The sequence below is a fragment of the Dioscorea cayenensis genome, chromosome 5, assembly GCF_009730915.1.
Source record: "Dioscorea cayenensis subsp. rotundata cultivar TDr96_F1 chromosome 5, TDr96_F1_v2_PseudoChromosome.rev07_lg8_w22 25.fasta, whole genome shotgun sequence".
NCBI classification, from domain to species: Eukaryota; Viridiplantae; Streptophyta; class Magnoliopsida; order Dioscoreales; family Dioscoreaceae; genus Dioscorea; species Dioscorea cayenensis.
The window spans coordinates 24,423,087-24,440,351 of record NC_052475.1 but is presented as its reverse complement, the minus strand read 5'-3'; the positions used below and the strand labels follow the sequence as shown (position 1 = coordinate 24,440,351).

The 17,265-nt window shown below is 37.1% G+C and overlaps 3 protein-coding genes across 6 annotated transcripts; 1 reads left to right on the top strand and 2 right to left on the bottom strand.

Annotated features, from left to right (window-relative positions):
• Window positions 1–313: 313 nt before the first annotated feature.
• LOC120262102 (caffeoylshikimate esterase) lies at window positions 314–4,092 on the bottom strand. 3 transcript variants are annotated; one of them, XM_039270160.1, is made up of 9 exons: window positions 3,976–4,092; window positions 3,715–3,892; window positions 2,148–2,177; window positions 1,806–1,932; window positions 1,553–1,699; window positions 1,158–1,291; window positions 937–1,074; window positions 753–851; window positions 314–679 (listed from the first exon to the last, which is right to left on the bottom strand). In XM_039270160.1, the coding sequence occupies exons 2-9, from the start codon at window positions 3,847–3,849 to the stop codon at window positions 437–439; spliced, it is 1,053 nt and encodes a 350-aa protein (XP_039126094.1). In that variant the 5' UTR covers window positions 3,850–3,892; window positions 3,976–4,092; the 3' UTR covers window positions 314–436. The 3 variants fall into 3 exon arrangements, with proteins under 3 accessions (XP_039126094.1, XP_039126092.1, XP_039126093.1); XM_039270158.1 differs by having other exon boundaries at window positions 3,715–3,902; window positions 3,976–4,079; XM_039270159.1 differs by having other exon boundaries at window positions 1,158–1,288; window positions 3,715–3,902; window positions 3,976–4,079.
• A 728-nt stretch (window positions 4,093–4,820) lies between these two features.
• LOC120260544 lies at window positions 4,821–7,364 on the bottom strand. The gene is made up of 5 exons (XM_039268038.1): window positions 7,007–7,364; window positions 6,273–6,895; window positions 5,799–6,176; window positions 5,497–5,693; window positions 4,821–5,376 (listed from the first exon to the last, which is right to left on the bottom strand). The coding sequence occupies exons 1-5, from the start codon at window positions 7,120–7,122 to the stop codon at window positions 5,149–5,151; spliced, it is 1,542 nt and encodes a 513-aa protein (XP_039123972.1). The 5' UTR covers window positions 7,123–7,364; the 3' UTR covers window positions 4,821–5,148.
• A 6,733-nt stretch (window positions 7,365–14,097) lies between these two features.
• LOC120261676 (NAC domain-containing protein 92-like) lies at window positions 14,098–16,305 on the top strand. Of its 2 annotated transcripts, none has more exons than XM_039269652.1 (3): window positions 14,098–14,341; window positions 14,481–14,746; window positions 14,833–16,305. In XM_039269652.1, exons 1-3 carry the CDS (start codon window positions 14,179–14,181, stop codon window positions 15,433–15,435), a joined length of 1,032 nt encoding a protein of 343 aa, XP_039125586.1. In that variant the 5' UTR covers window positions 14,098–14,178; the 3' UTR covers window positions 15,436–16,305. The 2 variants fall into 2 exon arrangements, with proteins under 2 accessions (XP_039125586.1, XP_039125585.1); XM_039269651.1 differs by having other exon boundaries at window positions 14,098–14,362; window positions 14,833–15,736.
• Window positions 16,306–17,265: the final 960 nt, after the last annotated feature.

Sequence of the window (17,265 nt, the reverse complement as noted above, 5' to 3'; positions counted from 1 at the left end):
AGTGCCTTCTTATAGATGTCCTGGGGCAACAGCATTCACTTCCATGCTTGGCATTGAGGAGGAGTTCCCCACAACCTTTTTCTGATGTTATGAATCTCAACTATTGATTAGTTTTTTTCTTTCTTTTTTTTTTCTGTTGTTGTTGTTTTTTCAGATCATTTGAGATCATCTTAATTTAGTTTGAGGAGACGGCATGATCATTACGGGATGCATGCATGGCTCCTCCTTGTGTTTTGGCTTTTCATGCTATCAATAATTTAACACGCATTTACTCATTTCAATTGGGAGTCTGTGTTTAATAAAGCACTCTCAGTAATATCAATTTCAATGAATGAACTTCATTTCAATTAATAAATAAATAATGTAGCAATGGACTGCAAGCAAACATATGCATACATAAGGTGAGGATTCTTTTAAGTACAAGGAGAGGTAACTCTCAAGGAGGTATTGATCGAGAAGCTCCTGCATTGATGCAATGCTCATCCAACCAAGAAATTATATCATCCAGAATCTGAAATATCATCTCATCAGGTTCACCTTCAAGAAGAGAATGATATGCATCTTTGTAAAGGCACAGCTTCTTGTCCTTGTTGTTTGCCTTCTCATACAAAGCTTTGCTCACCGAAGGATCAGTTACGATATCAGCTTCACCATGTAGAATTAGAAGTGGTAGAGAAACCTGCAAAGGAAAGATGAATTCTGAGTTGTTGCATAGTCATGAACAGAAAAAAGGCCAGTAAAGAGTTTCATACTTCTTGTAATTGATTTTCTAACTCTTGAGTTGTTCTGAGCATCTCTAATGCTGTTCGTAGACGAGGTTTATCTTTGTAAGCAATAACATTGTAAGAAGTCTGCATCAAATAAAGAAAATTTTCTGTTTAGTAGGAAGAGTATAATCATCGGTCAGTTCAGTTAAAGCACAATTAATTTACAAACCTGTTCACGCTTTTTAACATCTTTAAATGCCATTTCTGCTAAATCCTTCTGAGGAACCAGCTTCCCTTTGGGGAGAATTTTAGCCATGCAGATCAGAATTTGCTGCACAGGCCAAGATGGAACAACATCTTCTGCCATCTGTATATTTGAGAAAGTTTCAGTCTTCAGAGAGAAAATTTATGCTGTTTGGAATCTCGAGGAGAAGAAGATTATGTAATTACCTTACACATGGGTGCAACTAAGACTGCACCATCCCATGCATTAGGTTGTTTGAAATGCACTTTCAAAGCCACTGCTCCGCCCATTGATTGCCCAAATAAGAAGCTTGGAAGGCCTCGGTATTCAGGGTTTTCTGCTAGACAAAGCACAGACAGAAATTTCAGCAAGTTTTGTGTTCTGTGTCATAACTCGCGTTGTTGCATGAGAATTCCTGGTTGGAATCGTGTTCACAACTTTTGAACATGAAGAACATATATTCATTATCAATTCTAAAATCAGATCAGAGGCCCATAAGAGATAACAATGGTCAAAAAACAACTACAGAGATAAAGAGTGTCATTCAAAATCATATTCAATTAGGAAGGCATCATATTCAAATTTAAAGATTGCCTCATACCTTTGATTTTGGTGTAGTGCTCGACAACATCATCAACAAGATTGTCAAAACTAGGTATATATCCATGAAGTCCTTCTGAAAGGCCAAAACCAGGATAGTCCATAGCAAATACTCCATATCCGGATGATGCTAACTTCTTGGCAATACCTATGCAAAGCATGTGATTTCATCATAAATTCATAAATATACACTCAAAAAATATTAACTGAATTACCATTATACACATCACATAACAAACCGTCACATCAAATACCTTCAATGAAAAATGTGCAAGTGTCCCCATAACCATGACAGAAGCAAACCAGTGCCTTCATAGGGAGGCTACCTGGAAACCATCTTCTAGAGAAAATCTCTAGACCTCGGGAATTCACTCTATAAAACTGTTATAAAAGAAGTCAAACGGTTAATAGATACAGAGGTTAAAGTGAAGACAACTAGAGAATGACAGAGTGGTTTCTATTAGACCCTAAGAGGCCAAACATAGCATTCCCAAATATGTGGTTTTTTTTTTTTTAAGACATAGGGCTGTCTGTAATGAGGTCTTCATAAAAAGAGATATGAAAAATACTCCAAAAAAAAAAAATATCTTGATTACCTCCTCAGTTTTGACAGCACTGTATTGTGCCTGCAAGAAAGGAAGAGAGTATTGGTTAACTCTAATTTTGTCTGTTATACCAACATAAAAAGACAACTCTCTAATATCAGGGCCCATTTTCTTCCAAAAGATCAGTTAAAAAAAAATATATGCACTCAATAAAATATGTCCAAGTATGGCTGGGCACAGCCATACCAAACTTAAACACTATGCGTGTGTGTATATATAACTAATCATCCTATGGCGCCGATTATTTTTTATTTACTGACATTGCAAGTCTGAACTCAATAAAGATCTCACATACTAATGATCATGCTGATTCCACCTAATAACTTCATCGATTAGATCTTTGGTGATTCATAACCATGAACACCAATGCTTAACTTTCCACGCCTTAGTTGATGTATTTCACCAAATATTAACCAAGACAGGTTAACTTTTCATTTTTAATTGGAGTTCTGAAAATTTAAACTTTGCAGAAAATTAAATGACTAGAAGGCAGGTATCTTAATATATTATGGAGCACATTAAAGTCCTTCAATAGCCATACAACCAACTCAATCACCATTGATGAGGTTGATGAATGTGTCAGTGCTATCTATAAATCCTAAGTTTTTCAAATGATATCCAGAAAACCAGAAGAATATTGAGTAATTAAGTTGCCATATCTATTATACTCATACCCTTAGTTTTCAAATGTTTGCTTAGGGAAAATGTCAATGGCATGCCATCCTTGACCTAATCCCACACAAACTTAAATTAGGAAAATTTGAGCTAAACCTTGACAAATCGATCTGTGAAAAAAATCATGAAATACTATGATTCAACTATACCTTCAGGTAACTTAATGATAAGTTCAACATTCAATGTACAACTTCATTTCAGAGGCTTGAATTTATGCTACATGTTCCAGACATGTATCATACATATGACCCCCTCAGATACAGGACACATATTTACATAAGCTGATATACAGCACACAAATTGTTTTGCATAGCATTAAGTCATAAATGGCATGCCAAGAGATGTCCAGCATAGAAACAAAAATAACAACAAAAAAATTTACAGCCTAGTATCTTTGCTGAAATAATCAAAGACAGCCTGCAATATTGTGAGTCATATGAAAGATTCAAATGAAAACTTTTAGGGTTTCCTAGTATCCAAAAATACATCAAGTGTATGTAAGAAGGCAATTCATACATTACTCATACTTAACCTGTTTATACTACCATTATTCTAATTCTACAAGAAGAATAGCACAACATAAATGGCTTTCAAGATGATAAAATGCTCAGATTACTACAAGGTCTGTCTTTTATTACCTTTTGGTGTCTATAGAATTAAACCAGACACACACACACAAAAACCCAAATTTTCGCAATCCCAAAACAAAAATTTAGAGAAACCTATGATATTAGCCTCATGCTCCAATTACCACCACAATCTCTAATAAGTTATGTACAATCAAACCGAAAAAAGTTTTTTTTTTCCTATTCTCAAATAACAATTAAGAAAAAAGCATCAAGCTAACTTCGTCTTCAAAGAAATCAGAGATGAAATTAAATACCTTAAAAAGGCAATGATCAATACTAAGCTGTATATCCTTAAACATCTCTCGAATCCTCCGCCGCTCTGAGGCATGATCAAGGTTGGCCTCAGAGACCATCTTAGCGAGCTTCTCATCCACCCCTTCCCACTTCATCGGCGTCACCACGGCAACCCTCCTTCGGCAATGGACACAGACTCTAATCGCATCTATTGAAGGTCAGAACGATGAATTCCACCCCAATTCCATCCAAATTCAAAGAGAAGAGAACCAATCGAGTACCGTGCGCCGATGGGCGGAGGAGCTTCTCCGGCAAAGTCGGCGGTTTGGACGCCATTTAAATCAGCGAAAAGATAAAAAGAAAAAAAAAAAAGCTAGTCTTTTTGACGCGATCTCGGAATCCGGGTGGCTCTCTAGATTGTCCTGGTGGATTTATGCCATTTACACCCTTTTATAATTAAATTTCATTTTGAGTCCCTCTTTTATCAAAACTTCATTTCATTTGTTTTGTTTGTTAATACTTTACATATAATTCAATCTTTTATAGTTTGTTTTTATGCTTTAATATTAATATATTCTTTATTTTAATATAAATTATAATTTTTTTCAAAAACATCTCAATATATCTTTATATTTTTTTTAATATATACTTTTTTTTTTTAACTCTAGCCATCAAAAAAAATTATTCTAGACAAACCCATAGAGTTTTATTAATGTGCAAATACGTAAATTTTAAAAAATAAAAAATAAAAATAAAATTTTGAGATTTTCAAAAGGATAAAAGAGTAGATAAATAAGTCTTGGTCGTATCTGGCGACGCCTTGTATGACCCGATCAGAAACAAATAATATCACAATACATAAACTTTGTCTAATGAAAATCTAGTCAAATTAATGGGTTTCGTATCAGCCTTGAAGACATGGTTTTTTTTTCACAATTAGGTTCATAAGAAAACTCAACTATTACAACTTACAAGCAAGCAAGTTGCCTTAATTATCTAATCCAAATTAAAAGTCAATAATTATTGTTATAAAACAATCTAATTATTCAACCAACTACGTACTCAATCATGTAAGGCTGTCTCGTACTTATCCTTTTCTTTTACAAAATATCTTTTTTCTTTATCACATTGATTATTACATAACAGCGAAAGCTCTATGAAGTTGATCTTATCTTGTTGCAATACAAACATATATATATATATAGACTTACAAAGCAAAAGTGGAACTTGTCCCTGCATGCAGTGGATCTCCACTTCCTTAGCCTCTAGATCTCTCTTTATATGTATTCTATAGTGACTTTAACTTTAAGTCAAACTTTTTTCTTATAAAGTTATATGAAGAAATACTACAAGTCTCACCTTTTACTACTTTTTTTCTCTCTAACCTAACATGAATCCCATGTCTATGTATGGACATTGGCCTCTGCATATTCATGTTCATGGACTTTATCTAGTCATGAAGCAATAGGGAAAAAAAGTGGGGAGGAATCTCTTTGTGTCTTGCCATCCCAAACACTCACTTTATTGATCTTCTCCTCACACCATTGTAACTGCTCTTCGCTTATTTCAGGCATCCTCAAAACCCTAGACACCACCTTCATGTCTATGAGACCCATTAGTATCTCCATCTCTTGAGCTTCACTCACCTTCCTCTTTCTCAACACTTTGAGCTTTGACTTCTTCTGAAGTAGATGTAGTTATATTCATAAAAAACTTGATTAGTAATTTATAGTACTGCATATATATATATATATATATATGTATTTATATCTGATTAATTATGATCATCATGCATGACTTACTTTGTTTTTGGTTTTCTTGATCAAACTGTGTTTGATTGATGTCTTCTTGAACAAAGCTTTGAGCATCTCACAGTGGCTCTTCTTGTCAGTTTTGAGAAAGTTCATGAATGTTTTTAGCCCCTCTTCTAGTATGTTAAGAAACTCTGCTGATGAAATCCTTGAACTCATGTTTTCCTTGCTTTCATCACCCTCTGATTCTTTTAATAGAAAAGGGAAAAAAATCAATATACAAATATATTATAAATAATTATAATACTTTAAAAAAAAAATTGAAGCTATATATATAATTAATAAGAAAATACCTCTGAACTCAGGAACTTGAAGTAATTTTGGAGAAGAGATCTTCATTCTAGCAAAGACTTGAGGTCTTGAGCCATGTTCATAAGGCTCAATCTCTATAAACCGCTGAAGTAGGACGTGAAACTGCTGAAACTCTTGAGCAACTCTTGCAGAATAACCGTGAAAGTCCATATTTTTATCAAGACTCACTCTGCGGAAGTTGTTGTAATTCCAACAAAGTGCTTCCCATGCTAAGCAAACCTGAGCTACATAGGCACTCTCCAACTCTTTATATGGATCCCTGCTTCTTGGGAATTGTTTATGCTTTTTGATCTTCGAATACTTGTGGGCTATCCTTTGAGACACTGATCTTGGCTTGATCTTGATAGACTCCAGAGTTTCTGATAAAATTAATGCATGCAAGGTTTAGTAAACAATTACTTTGTAGCTAATTAGAAAGATAAGTTTGAGTTAGTTTGCATGCATGCATGCATGACCTGTTTCATGGAGTTTTTGGGCGGTGATCTTATCAAAGAACAACATCTCTTCATCATATTTACGGAACATTGTGTAAGACTCCCAAAGCGAAGAGCTTCTTCTTGATGATGAAGAGAATGGATACTCTGTTTCTGAGTCCCTGAAAATAGTTGAGCTTCTCCATGAGCTTGACTCACCAGTGATGGAGGAATCACCATAGTTACAATCACTTTCTCCATGGATTTCATCAAGCTTGAACCTCTTGCTATCAGAGTAAGTATTATGGTCTACTAGGATGAACCTCTTCTCCTTGGACAAGTCCTCTTCTTTAGTTTTAGAGTCAAATATTGCAACAACTGGCTCAGAGGATTGGATTGTTGGAATCTCAGTATGATTCTTTTGAGGGGAATCATGTGCTGTTGATTCTGAGGCATTATTATTGATGGTATCATCATCAACTTGGAACTCAAAGGTTGTTTGTTCAATTGAATCTTTGTCTTGCCCCACAACATGAGTATCATTCCTCTCACTGTTTTCATAGAAGAAAAGCAGCAGATCTTCACATCCAAAGACAATATCTTCTATCAATTCATCCTTTTCTAAAGATAAGAGCTTCTTCTCTTCATGATGAATGCACTCTTCCCTGCAAAAGATGGTAGATGAGTTAACATGCACCTATATGTATATATATATATATACACACAAAAAGAAGATATAGAGAAGGAGAGATATAGAGAAAGATTGAGAAAGAGACCCTCTGAAGGCTGATCTTTGGTGAAGGTAGCTGAAGAGCTTGGAGAGGAGAAGAGAAGAGACGTGAAGGAGAAGAAGAAAGAAGCTGAGAGAGGTGGTTGCATGGAAGAGAAACATCACATTCAGGCTTGCACTCTTGCCATGGTTGCAAAGAAGAGATGTGCCCTCAAAGGGAGTGTAAAATCCATGCAACTCAAAAAACTAACTCATAAACACATGCTGTTGATTTTTAGATAAACATGGTAAAATTTGTGCAGAAATGCCAAGGCTTTTATCTCTGTTCAATATGTTAGAGAGAAGAAGTTGAGTGAGTGTATTAAGCTCTAGATCAAGAACAACCGTTCTCAAAAGCTATTTCATCATACTTCACTGACTTAGCATTCAAAACACAAACAAACATTACATATAATCAAAAAAGGATAGGAACAATAACATAAGGACAACATTCTAGTTCAGTGCTCTATCACTGTACCCATTACTCTTTAATTATAATGTCACTTCAGTCTCCATCTATTAATGCATGGTGGTGATACTGTGTATGTAAAACACTGTAGATCCACTGAGATTTCTATTGAGTTTGGAGACCATGCTTCACGTGACCACAGTAACCATGCACACAAGTCACCCTTCAGTCTAATCTCCAACATATCCCCCTCTAGACTGAAGGTTACATACACCCATCTGAGCTCTCAGCTGGTTATGTTTTTGAACACTCAATGGTTTGGTGAGTATATCCGCCTGCTGCTCATCTGTGCTGCAGTGTTTTAACACAATTACTCCCTCACTGATCAAGTTACGAATAAAATGAAATTTGATGTCCATATGCTTGGTTCTCCCGTGGTGCATAGGATTCTTAGCAATGGCGATTGTCGATTTATTATCACACCAAATTTCTGATGCCTCTTTGCACTCTAAACCACAATCATTCATCAACTTTCTGAGCCACAAGCACTGACAAGCAGCAGCGGAGGCAGCAACGTACTCCGCTTCGGTAGTGGAGAGTGCAATAACCTCTTGTTTCTTTGACATCCATGAGATGGCTGCTGTCCCTAGATTGAAAACAACACCAGTGGTGCTCCTTCTATCTTCCAAACTTCCGGCCCAATCGCTGTCAGAAAACCCCACCAGTTTACACTCATTGGCGTGAGCATACCACAAACCAAAGTCAGCTGTCCCTGCGAGATACCTTAATACTCGCTTTCCTGCTCCTGCATGGATTTTGGAGGGTTTATTCATGTACCTTGATAATACTCCAACAACAAAAGATATATCTGGTCTGCTGTGAGTTAAGTAGATCAATTGCCCTACCAAACTCCTATATCTTCCTATTTCCGCATCTCCGGAACAATCAACTGCTTGAAGCTTATCACTAGTGCACATGGGAGTTGGAGCAGCTTTGCATTGGAGCATGTTAAATTTCTTCAGGAGTTCCTGTGCATACCTTTTCTGAGTAACAAATACCCCATGCTTGTCTTGCATCACTTCCATGCCCAAGAAGTAACTCAACAGCCCAAGATCTGTCATATCAAAATTCTGTTGCATTTCTAGCTTGAATTGAGTGACCAGATCCAAAGAGGAACTCAAACACAGTATATCATCAACGTAGATGCAAACCACCAGAATGTCACCATTGTTCTCAATTCTTTTGTAGAGTGTATGCTCTGTTTCACTTCTTTGAAAACCTTGTTGTAAAAAATATGCATCTATTTTACTATACCATGATCTAGGTGCTTGCTTCAATCCATAGAGGGCCTTCTTGAGTTTGTACACCATCTCATGCTTCCCTTCAACTTCAAATCCCCTGGGTTGATCCACATAAACTTCTTCAACTATCTCTCCATTCAGAAATGCAGATTTGATGTCCAAGTGAAATAAAGACCAACCCTTCTGTGCTACCAAAGCAAATAAAAACTTTACAGTTTCCATACGAGCCACAGGTGCAAATACATCATCCACATCAATGCCTAGCTGTTGAGTGTACCCTTTGGCTACAATTCTGGCCTTGAGTTTTTGAACTTCTCCATTAGATTTATACTTGGTTTTGAATATCCACTTCAGACCTATTATTTTCTTTTCTGCTGGCCTGTCCACCAAGCACCATGTATCATTTCGTTGGATGGAATCCATCTCCTCTTGCATTGCCAACTGCCAATCTTTGCTCTTTACTGCATCTTCATATGCCACTGGGTCACCTACATGCAAAGCAAATGAACAATTGTTATAGATGTCACTTAATTGTCTTGTTCTTCTAGGTGGTGAATCATCATCTAATATAACTTCTGGTTGCACTGGTCCTTGCATTCCTATCTCTGTAGATGATAGGGGTTGTAATGAAGCATCTTGTACTGCATCGGCATCACTTTGACTTCCACTTAACGATCGTGAATCAACACTTGACTCACTAGGAAACATGTCATCCCAAACATACACATGATGTGTATTAGTGTCTGCACTCCAATCCCACCGAGACTCCTCTCTAAATATCACATCCCTACTCAATGTAACTTTGCATGTGCAGGGATTATAGATCTTATATGTCTTTGTTCTCAGACAATAGCCTATAAAGATGCCCCTCTCTGACTTATCATCAAGCTTGTAGCGCCTTTGTGTAGGTACTTGCACCAGTGCTATACACCCAAACACCCTCAAATGCTTCACATTTGGCTTCACCCCAGTCCATGATTCATATGGAGTTACATTTGGAACTGCATCAGTTGGTGTAAGGTTGATTAAATACACCGCTGTTGCTGCTGCTTCTGCCCAGAACGACACCGGCAACCCGCTGCACTTCAACAGACATCGGGTCTTCTCGACAACCGTTCGATTCTTCCTTTCTACTATGCCGTTATGTTGTGGCGTATATGGTGGTGACATCTCTCTCTGAATGCCGGATTTATCGCAATGTTCGTTGAACTCGCGTGAGAGGAACTCCCCTCCTCTGTCAGATCGCAAGATCTTGAGTTTTCTCCCCGATTCTCGTTCAACCATTGCCTGAAAAACCTGAAATTTTTCAAAGACCTCTCCCTTTGACCTGAGAAAGAAAATCCATGTCATACGAGTATAATCATCCACCAATAAAAGAAAGAACTTATTCCCTCCTATGGATTCGATGTGCATTGGTCCACAAACATCCATGTGGACACGTTGCAGCGGTTCACTGGCTCTTCGAGATCTACCAGCATCATGGGCAAATGGGCTTCTGGCTTGTTTTCCGAAAACACATTCATCGCAGGAATCTAGTTCTCCAATCACCGGCTTTAATGGCTATCGTTCCATGACCCATCACTGAGATTTCTTTGTCATCTCCCAGCCTCACGCTAAGCTTTTGAGACTCATCTAGTGTCTCGAACATCTCTTTCACCCCAGTCATGTGGTTTGAGCAACCGCTATCAATTATCCATACCATGTTTATATCATTCTTCTCACTGTCACTGTGTAATACAAACGAGCTTGCACTCGTCTCTCCTTCAATGTGAGCCAAGAAAAGGTTGCTGGTCTCCTTCTCCTTCTCCTCAGTCACCAAAGAAGCACCTTTATCTACAGGTTTCTCCTTGAACCAACAATTGGCTTTAATGTGCCCATATTTCTTACAGTGATGGCATTGGATGCTGGATTTGTACATCCTTTGCTCACCCATCTGATGTGTCTTCTGTTCTGCTCCTCTACCTCTTCCTCTCCCTCGTCCAGAACCTCTGAACGAGCTTCTTCCTCTACCTCTTGATGGAGTGCGATCAACTTCTTTTGATGACGACGAGGGCTCTGATCTTACATGTAGAACCTTCTCCTCAACTTGATCAGCTTGACTGATCAGTCTTGCTTCATGGGCCTTTAGGGATCCGGTAAGAACATCCAAGGTCAGCTTAGTAATGTCCTTGGACTCTTCTATCGCAGTCACTACATGATTAAACTTGGCCCCCATGCTTCTAAGCACCTTGCCGACCACCATAGCTTCAGAGATAGTGTCTCCAAGCCTCTTCATTTCGTTCACCATCTCTTCAACGCGAGTAATGAAATCTTCGACACTCTCATTGTTCCTAAGCTTGAGGTTTTCAAAACCTTGTCGCAGTCCTTGCAACTTCACTGCCGTTAACTTGGGGTCACCTTGATAATGTCGTTTCAAACGATCCCAAGCCGCTTTCGCTGTCTCAACTGCCTCTATGCGAGAGAATACCTTGCGATTCACGGCTTGCTGGATCAAGTAGAGGGCCTTTGAGTCTCTCTTCTTGTGCTCCTTCTTCCTTGCCTCATCTTCACCTTCTGGGATTCCCTTCTCAATCAAATCCCACAAGTCTTGAGAACGAAACAATGTTCTCATCATGATACTCCAAGCTCCATAGTCTTCACCATCGAACATTGGTAAAGGAGGCATACCATTTGCAGCCATGTTTACACAGGTAGATCGAATGTGTAGCTCTGATACCACTGTTCAATATGTTAGAGAGAAGAAGTTGAGTGAGTGTATTAAGCTCTAGATCAAGAACAACCGTTCTCAAAAGCTATTTCATCATACTTCACTGACTTAGCATTCAAAACACAAACAAACATTACATATAATCAAAAAAGGATAGGAACAATAACATAAGGACAACATTCTAGTTCAGTGCTCTATCACTGTACCCATTACTCTTTAATTATAATGTCACTTCAGTCTCCATCTATTAATGCATGGTGGTGATACTGTGTATGTAAAACACTGTAGATCCACTGAGATTTCTATTGAGTTTGGAGACCATGCTTCACGTGACCACAGTAACCATGCACACAAGTCACCCTTCAGTCTAATCTCCAACAATCTCATCACACTTGATTAGACTTTACTTTCTTTTCTTTATCCCTGCCATTAAAAGGTGCCTCGTGTAGTGTGCTACATTAAAAGTTAAGCTCAAAGATGAGGATATGTTGGCGACTTAAGCTTGAATGCATGTTTATGGTGGTCACACATGAGCTTTGTAGTCTTTTTAGAGATGCCTGCCTCCTTATTTGCCATGCATTGCATCTTAATTTTTTTCCGTTTGTTGTCTGAGAGCATCACCTTTGCCATAAAAAAGAGATTGTTTTGTGTAAGATTTTCAAAAAGAGAGGGAATAAAGAGAAGATGGTGACCTGGAATGCTTTTCCATAGAGTGTGACTACTTTGTTGGTATATACTAACTAATTAATTAGTACCACATAAATAAATATATATATATATATAGTTGACTTAAAATATGTATACCATCGATCTCATCACAGAAACATAAGAAGAAATAAGGTAACAATTATGACTAAACTATAATCAAATTATGTGAAAAAAAGTTTTTTAGATATATAGTGTTCAGGAATGTAAAAGATTTTTCAGAGAATATATATGACCATCAACTAATTAATCCAATCAATAATTTAATTAGTTGAACCAAAATCAAATATTTGGTAGGTTTCTTTAAAATAAAACCAAGACTCACCAAACTTTGAGGGAGACTACACACTTGCATAAAATTTGCTCAATGAGAGTCTAGCTAGGAAGAATTATACAAAGAATTAAAGGCGTGATCAAGTGGTTGTCATTTTATAAGGATTATTTAAAAAAGTTTGGTAATCAACAAGCAGTTGGTCAATGGAGCAATGGAGATTAAATAGTAATACTTGAAGAAGCACATCACATCCATCCAATGGATGTACATAAGCTCTTTCTGCAAATCATCATCCACTTAATATCTTTTGTTTAATTTGTGCTGGAGTTCATATGAGACAATGTGCATCTCTTTCAAATCCACAAATAGAAAGGAGAACAAATTAATTAAGCAAGAAAAATTAATTAAGCAAGAAAGGAAATAGTCAGAATTCCTTGGTTAGTTGAGTTTTTTTAAAAAAAAATTAAAAATAAATAAATAAAGCAATGTCCGGCTACATCTAAATGAATTAAAAGAAAAAGTTGAATACATTATATAAAAACAAAACACACACACAGACACTCATGTACACACAAAAAAGTGAGTGGCTAAAAATACATGTACATCATCTACATGATGGAGTCCTGGCCAGAGAGGGATCATCCAAATCATCTTCTTCCCCTTTTCTCATAAATAATTAGTTGAACTAGTCCCTTTGTCCTCTTGCATCCCATTAACACATGTTTGTTATATATCAAGTTGGCATAATCAGTATCATGTTATATTTCTCCACATGATTATCTAGATTATATTTTCTTAAGTATTGCACACAAAATGATGATGGAATACTACATCGGATTTTTTTTTTAATAAATATGTGATTTATTTATATTATAAAAAAAATACTACATAGAGTTGTTTTTGTCAGAAGACAAACATGCATAAACATAAATAAACTTGAACTTTGTCTAGCCTTTTTTGTGTAAATTCTTAGAAGACTAATTTTTTTCAAACAATAATTAGATAATGATAAATAAATAAAAAATAAAAAATAAATTACAGGTCGGTATTGTTTAAGATGTTTCCGCAAAACAGCATAAGAAGCAATGAAAGAGAAAGACACTTCTCCACACGTGCGGTAGAAAAGCACAGGTGGCAATGGTTAATTGGGTGGCAGACTTCTGCGAGAGCGAGAGTTGATTGGGTGAACTAGGGTGGATAGAAACGGTTGGGGTTGGTTGGACCCCGGGTTAGCTCTAGAGACAATGACTTCATTTCCCTACCGTATTCAATTGCCCCTAAGTCTCTTTTAATTTACCATTCTACCACTTCTATACCCTTTTCCTCTCTTTATGTGTACATGCTTAAGTAAAAAGATGGAATTTTTTATCCACATTTAACTCAAAAAAAAAAAATGGAATTTCAGTATGGTACCAACTTTATTTCTCATTCACGAATATATATATATAAATATGTATATGGAGTGTAATTGGTCGAAAAGCTGGCTAATTAACGTAAATTCTAAAAGAATGGCAGGATGGTGATAAAGGAAAGATAAAAAGGGTGTAAGAGTAATTTAGAGATTCACAGGAGACTATCAACTTCATGAACAATGTTAATTTTTTCAAAGAGTTGGATGAGAGAAACAAAGTTTCTAGAAGAGCAGTCTAACTTGCATTAATATATCAACTTCAGGGAAGGACTCATGCTGCCCTCTGGTGCTACAACCATCTGGTCTTTGGGCTTTTATTCAGGAGATGAGAGCTTCATCTGAAAATCAAGTTTAGTTCATGGTGTGATATATATGTTAGAGAAGTATATATATGTTGCAATGGAGGAAAGTACTCTTCCTCCTGGTTTTAGGTTCCACCCTACGGATGAAGAGCTCATCACTTATTATCTTACACACAAGGTCTCTGATTATGGATTTGTAGCAAGGGCCATAGCTGAAGTTGATCTCAATAAGTGTGAGCCATGGGATCTCCCTGGTATATTTCTATATTAATATGCTGTTATTTGTTTCTAAGTACTTTAGTTTATATATGTCTATATCCATGTTTGCTCTGTGTGTGTGTGTTTAATTATGTGTTTTGAGTGATGGTGTAGGGAAGGCAAGTATGGGAGAGAAGGAATGGTATTTCTTCAGCTTGAGGGATAGGAAATATCCGACAGGGCTTCGAACAAATCGGGCAACTGATGCCGGTTACTGGAAGACTACAGGCAAAGATAAGGAGATATTTCAGTCTGGTGTTTTGGTAGGGATGAAGAAAACCCTGGTGTTTTATAAGGGAAGAGCACCCAAGGGTGAGAAAACCAATTGGGTCATGCATGAGTATAGGCACCAGACTAAGTTCCCTTATAGACCCACAAAGGTATGTGTGTGTTTTATCTTCTTGTCTGTTTTTGAGTTATTATTATTATTTTAGGTTATATATTGATATAATTGGTTTTTTTGTAGGAAGAGTGGGTTGTTTGTAGGGTCTTTAGGAAGAGTTCTAATGGGAAGAAGTCACAACCAACCACACCTTCTTTCCCTTCATTGCTTGAATCACCATGCAATACAAACTCATTGAGTGATGTTGGAGAGCTTGATGTATCTATCTTTAGCAATTTGGTGAACCATTCAAACTCTTTTGAAGCTGAGCAGACCATTGAAACATCCGTCACCAACACCACCACCACCACCACCACCACCACAAACAACAACAACAACAGCAATAACAATCATAATAAAATCATGGACATGGGAAGCATGTACATGAATTGGGTGTTGAATAGAGAAGCAATGAGTTCTACAAGTCTACTTCCATGGCCTGCATCAAGCCTTCTTGGTTCAAACTTATCGACTAATCAAACGATCTTGAAACCGTTACCGTTTACTGGCTATCATCATCATCATCATCAAGAGGAAGCCAGCAACGTAACGGCACCATTAAGCTCCTTCATACAACAAGAAACTCTCTTTGGAGCTGAACTGAAGTCCAGCTTCCCTGCAGCCTCTTCTTCTAAAGCTTCAGATACTGTCTCGCACCATCCTTTTGAACAGGAATCCATTTGGTAATTAAGTTTAATGTGATAAATTATAAAGATCTCTATTTCTACCATACAAAATGTATAAAAACTCATTACCATTTGTATTAAATTAAACAATCAAAGTTTGTAAAAGTTAAATATATAAATACTTTGTCATGCACCTCTGGCTCATGTTTTCACTTGGTGATGTAATTAGTCCGAACAGAAGACAAGCATAGAACTATTGGAGAGTCCTAGGATACATCAACAGGTCTTAATAGTGGAGTTTGTATTGCTAGTTTCAGAATGAACAAATTAAAAAGGTCTTTCTGATATTTCACTGTGTGCCTCAAATTGGGTACTACCCCCAGGAAAACAAACTATTCGTAGTACCCCCTTGATCGGCAGATAACTTTATCATCAATAAATTAAGTTTCAACTAATTAAGTATTGAATAGACACACGCACACGTGCACACACACATAAATATATTTATATATATATATATTATACACGTACACCTACATGCAGGTAAGACTTAGGAGGTGTACAACGACAATGCTTGGGCTATTTAGCTCCACGCCATCAGTGAATCCAGAGAGCCTGCACCACATAATAGAAACAAGTTCATGCTCTAATTAGTAATGAAAGCATGCATGCATGAGAGGGTTAAGGATGGAGGTAGGGAGCTCCCTTCAGTCCAATAAGTGGGGAAAGAAAGAGGCAGGAGTTGCTCCCACACCATGCATTGGCTAAAGCTTAAACTCTTCTTCTTCTCTCTGTTTCTATGATCTAACTCAAACTCTGTCACTCCACATACTTATATATACATGATATATCTGGTTGAGACTTGAGTATAAGGCTTGACCAAATCCATGAAGTGGCAGCTCTAAACCTCTTCTTAACCCCTTTCATTGGACTGAAGGAGCTCCATAGCCCCACCACCATAATACACATGCAAGACCAGAACTCAGAGCGCCAAATTAAGCACGTCCTTCTTCTTCTTCTTCTTCTTCTTCACCTTGGATTTATAGTACTCTCTTTAAGACAGGAAAAGAATACCATGAAATCAATCCCCATAGGCCTCTAGCTATAACGTAGCTGTGTTGTCACTGTGCTATGTCTTGTCACATTGAATGGTTTCAGAGCTCACAAAACGTGTATATATGTTAAACTGAACCATGAATCTGACTTGAGGGTTTGGTATTTCATTTGTTTTTGAGATTGGTTTTAGCACGGGAACAGGTTTACTAGTTTGTAGCAGTGGAACATTACTATTACCTCGTATGGTTTTGTCTGGACGCTAGATAAGACTCTGATTCATGGTCAAAGTAATCAATCCCTAGTGACGGAAATACCCCTTGTATGATACTTGTCTTTTCTATCATCTATGAGAAATGTTTTCAAGAACCGAGGGCAGAATGGTTATAAAGAGTCAGCATGAAATGGAGAATAAGACAAACACGCTTGTTGGCTTGGGTGCAATTGTTTTAGTATTTATTTATTTCTTTTTCCCTTCCGGTTTTTAAGCTGTCTGAAAAGAAGAAACAGGTTATATTTGATAATCCATTGAACAAACAATTGCACCAGTTCTTAATAGAAGTATTTCTTCCTTTTCAATATTTTTTTTGTTTTTAAAAAAAAATTGCACCGGTTTCCTCTCTTCTTGTAGCTGGGCAGGCCTATGTCTCCAGACAGTAGCTTTCGCCTGTCCAGCTTGCTTTCTTTAAGCTTTTTATTTGCCTACTGTTGTTCTGTTCCGCCTCTGTTATCCTCATCTCTTGTGGGATTTCAGACAGTTCTTTTCTTCTTAGTTCTTTTGTTCGCTATCTCTTCTCTGTTATATTCCCTGTACTTCTTCTTTTGCAATAAATCAATA

What these genes read in the sequence shown, in the direction of transcription:
- LOC120262102 (XM_039270158.1), bottom strand. Translation starts at nt 4,030, where the DNA reads ATGGCGTCCAAACCGCCGACTTTGCCGGAGAAGCTCCTCCGCCCATCG. An exon ending in TTGCACATTTTTCATTGAAG is followed by an intron (nt 1,700 to 1,805) that starts GTATTTGATGTG and finishes TGCTTTGCATAG; the next exon opens with GTATTGCCAAGAAGTTAGCA. An exon ending in TAGAAAATCAATTACAAGAA is followed by an intron (nt 680 to 752) that starts GTATGAAACTCT and finishes TTTCCTTTGCAG; the next exon opens with GTTTCTCTACCACTTCTAAT.
- LOC120261676 (XM_039269651.1), top strand. Translation starts at nt 14,179, where the DNA reads ATGTTAGAGAAGTATATATATGTTGCAATGGAGGAAAGTACTCTTCCT. An exon ending in TGAGCCATGGGATCTCCCTG is followed by an intron (nt 14,363 to 14,480) that starts GTATATTTCTAT and finishes GTGATGGTGTAG; the next exon opens with GGAAGGCAAGTATGGGAGAG. An exon ending in TCCCTTATAGACCCACAAAG is followed by an intron (nt 14,747 to 14,832) that starts GTATGTGTGTGT and finishes GTTTTTTTGTAG; the next exon opens with GAAGAGTGGGTTGTTTGTAG.
- LOC120260544 (XM_039268038.1), bottom strand. Translation starts at nt 7,122, where the DNA reads ATGTTTCTCTTCCATGCAACCACCTCTCTCAGCTTCTTTCTTCTTCTC. An exon ending in CCAAAAACTCCATGAAACAG is followed by an intron (nt 6,177 to 6,272) that starts GTCATGCATGCA and finishes TAATTTTATCAG; the next exon opens with AAACTCTGGAGTCTATCAAG. An exon ending in TCAAGAAAACCAAAAACAAA is followed by an intron (nt 5,377 to 5,496) that starts GTAAGTCATGCA and finishes CATCTACTTCAG; the next exon opens with AAGAAGTCAAAGCTCAAAGT.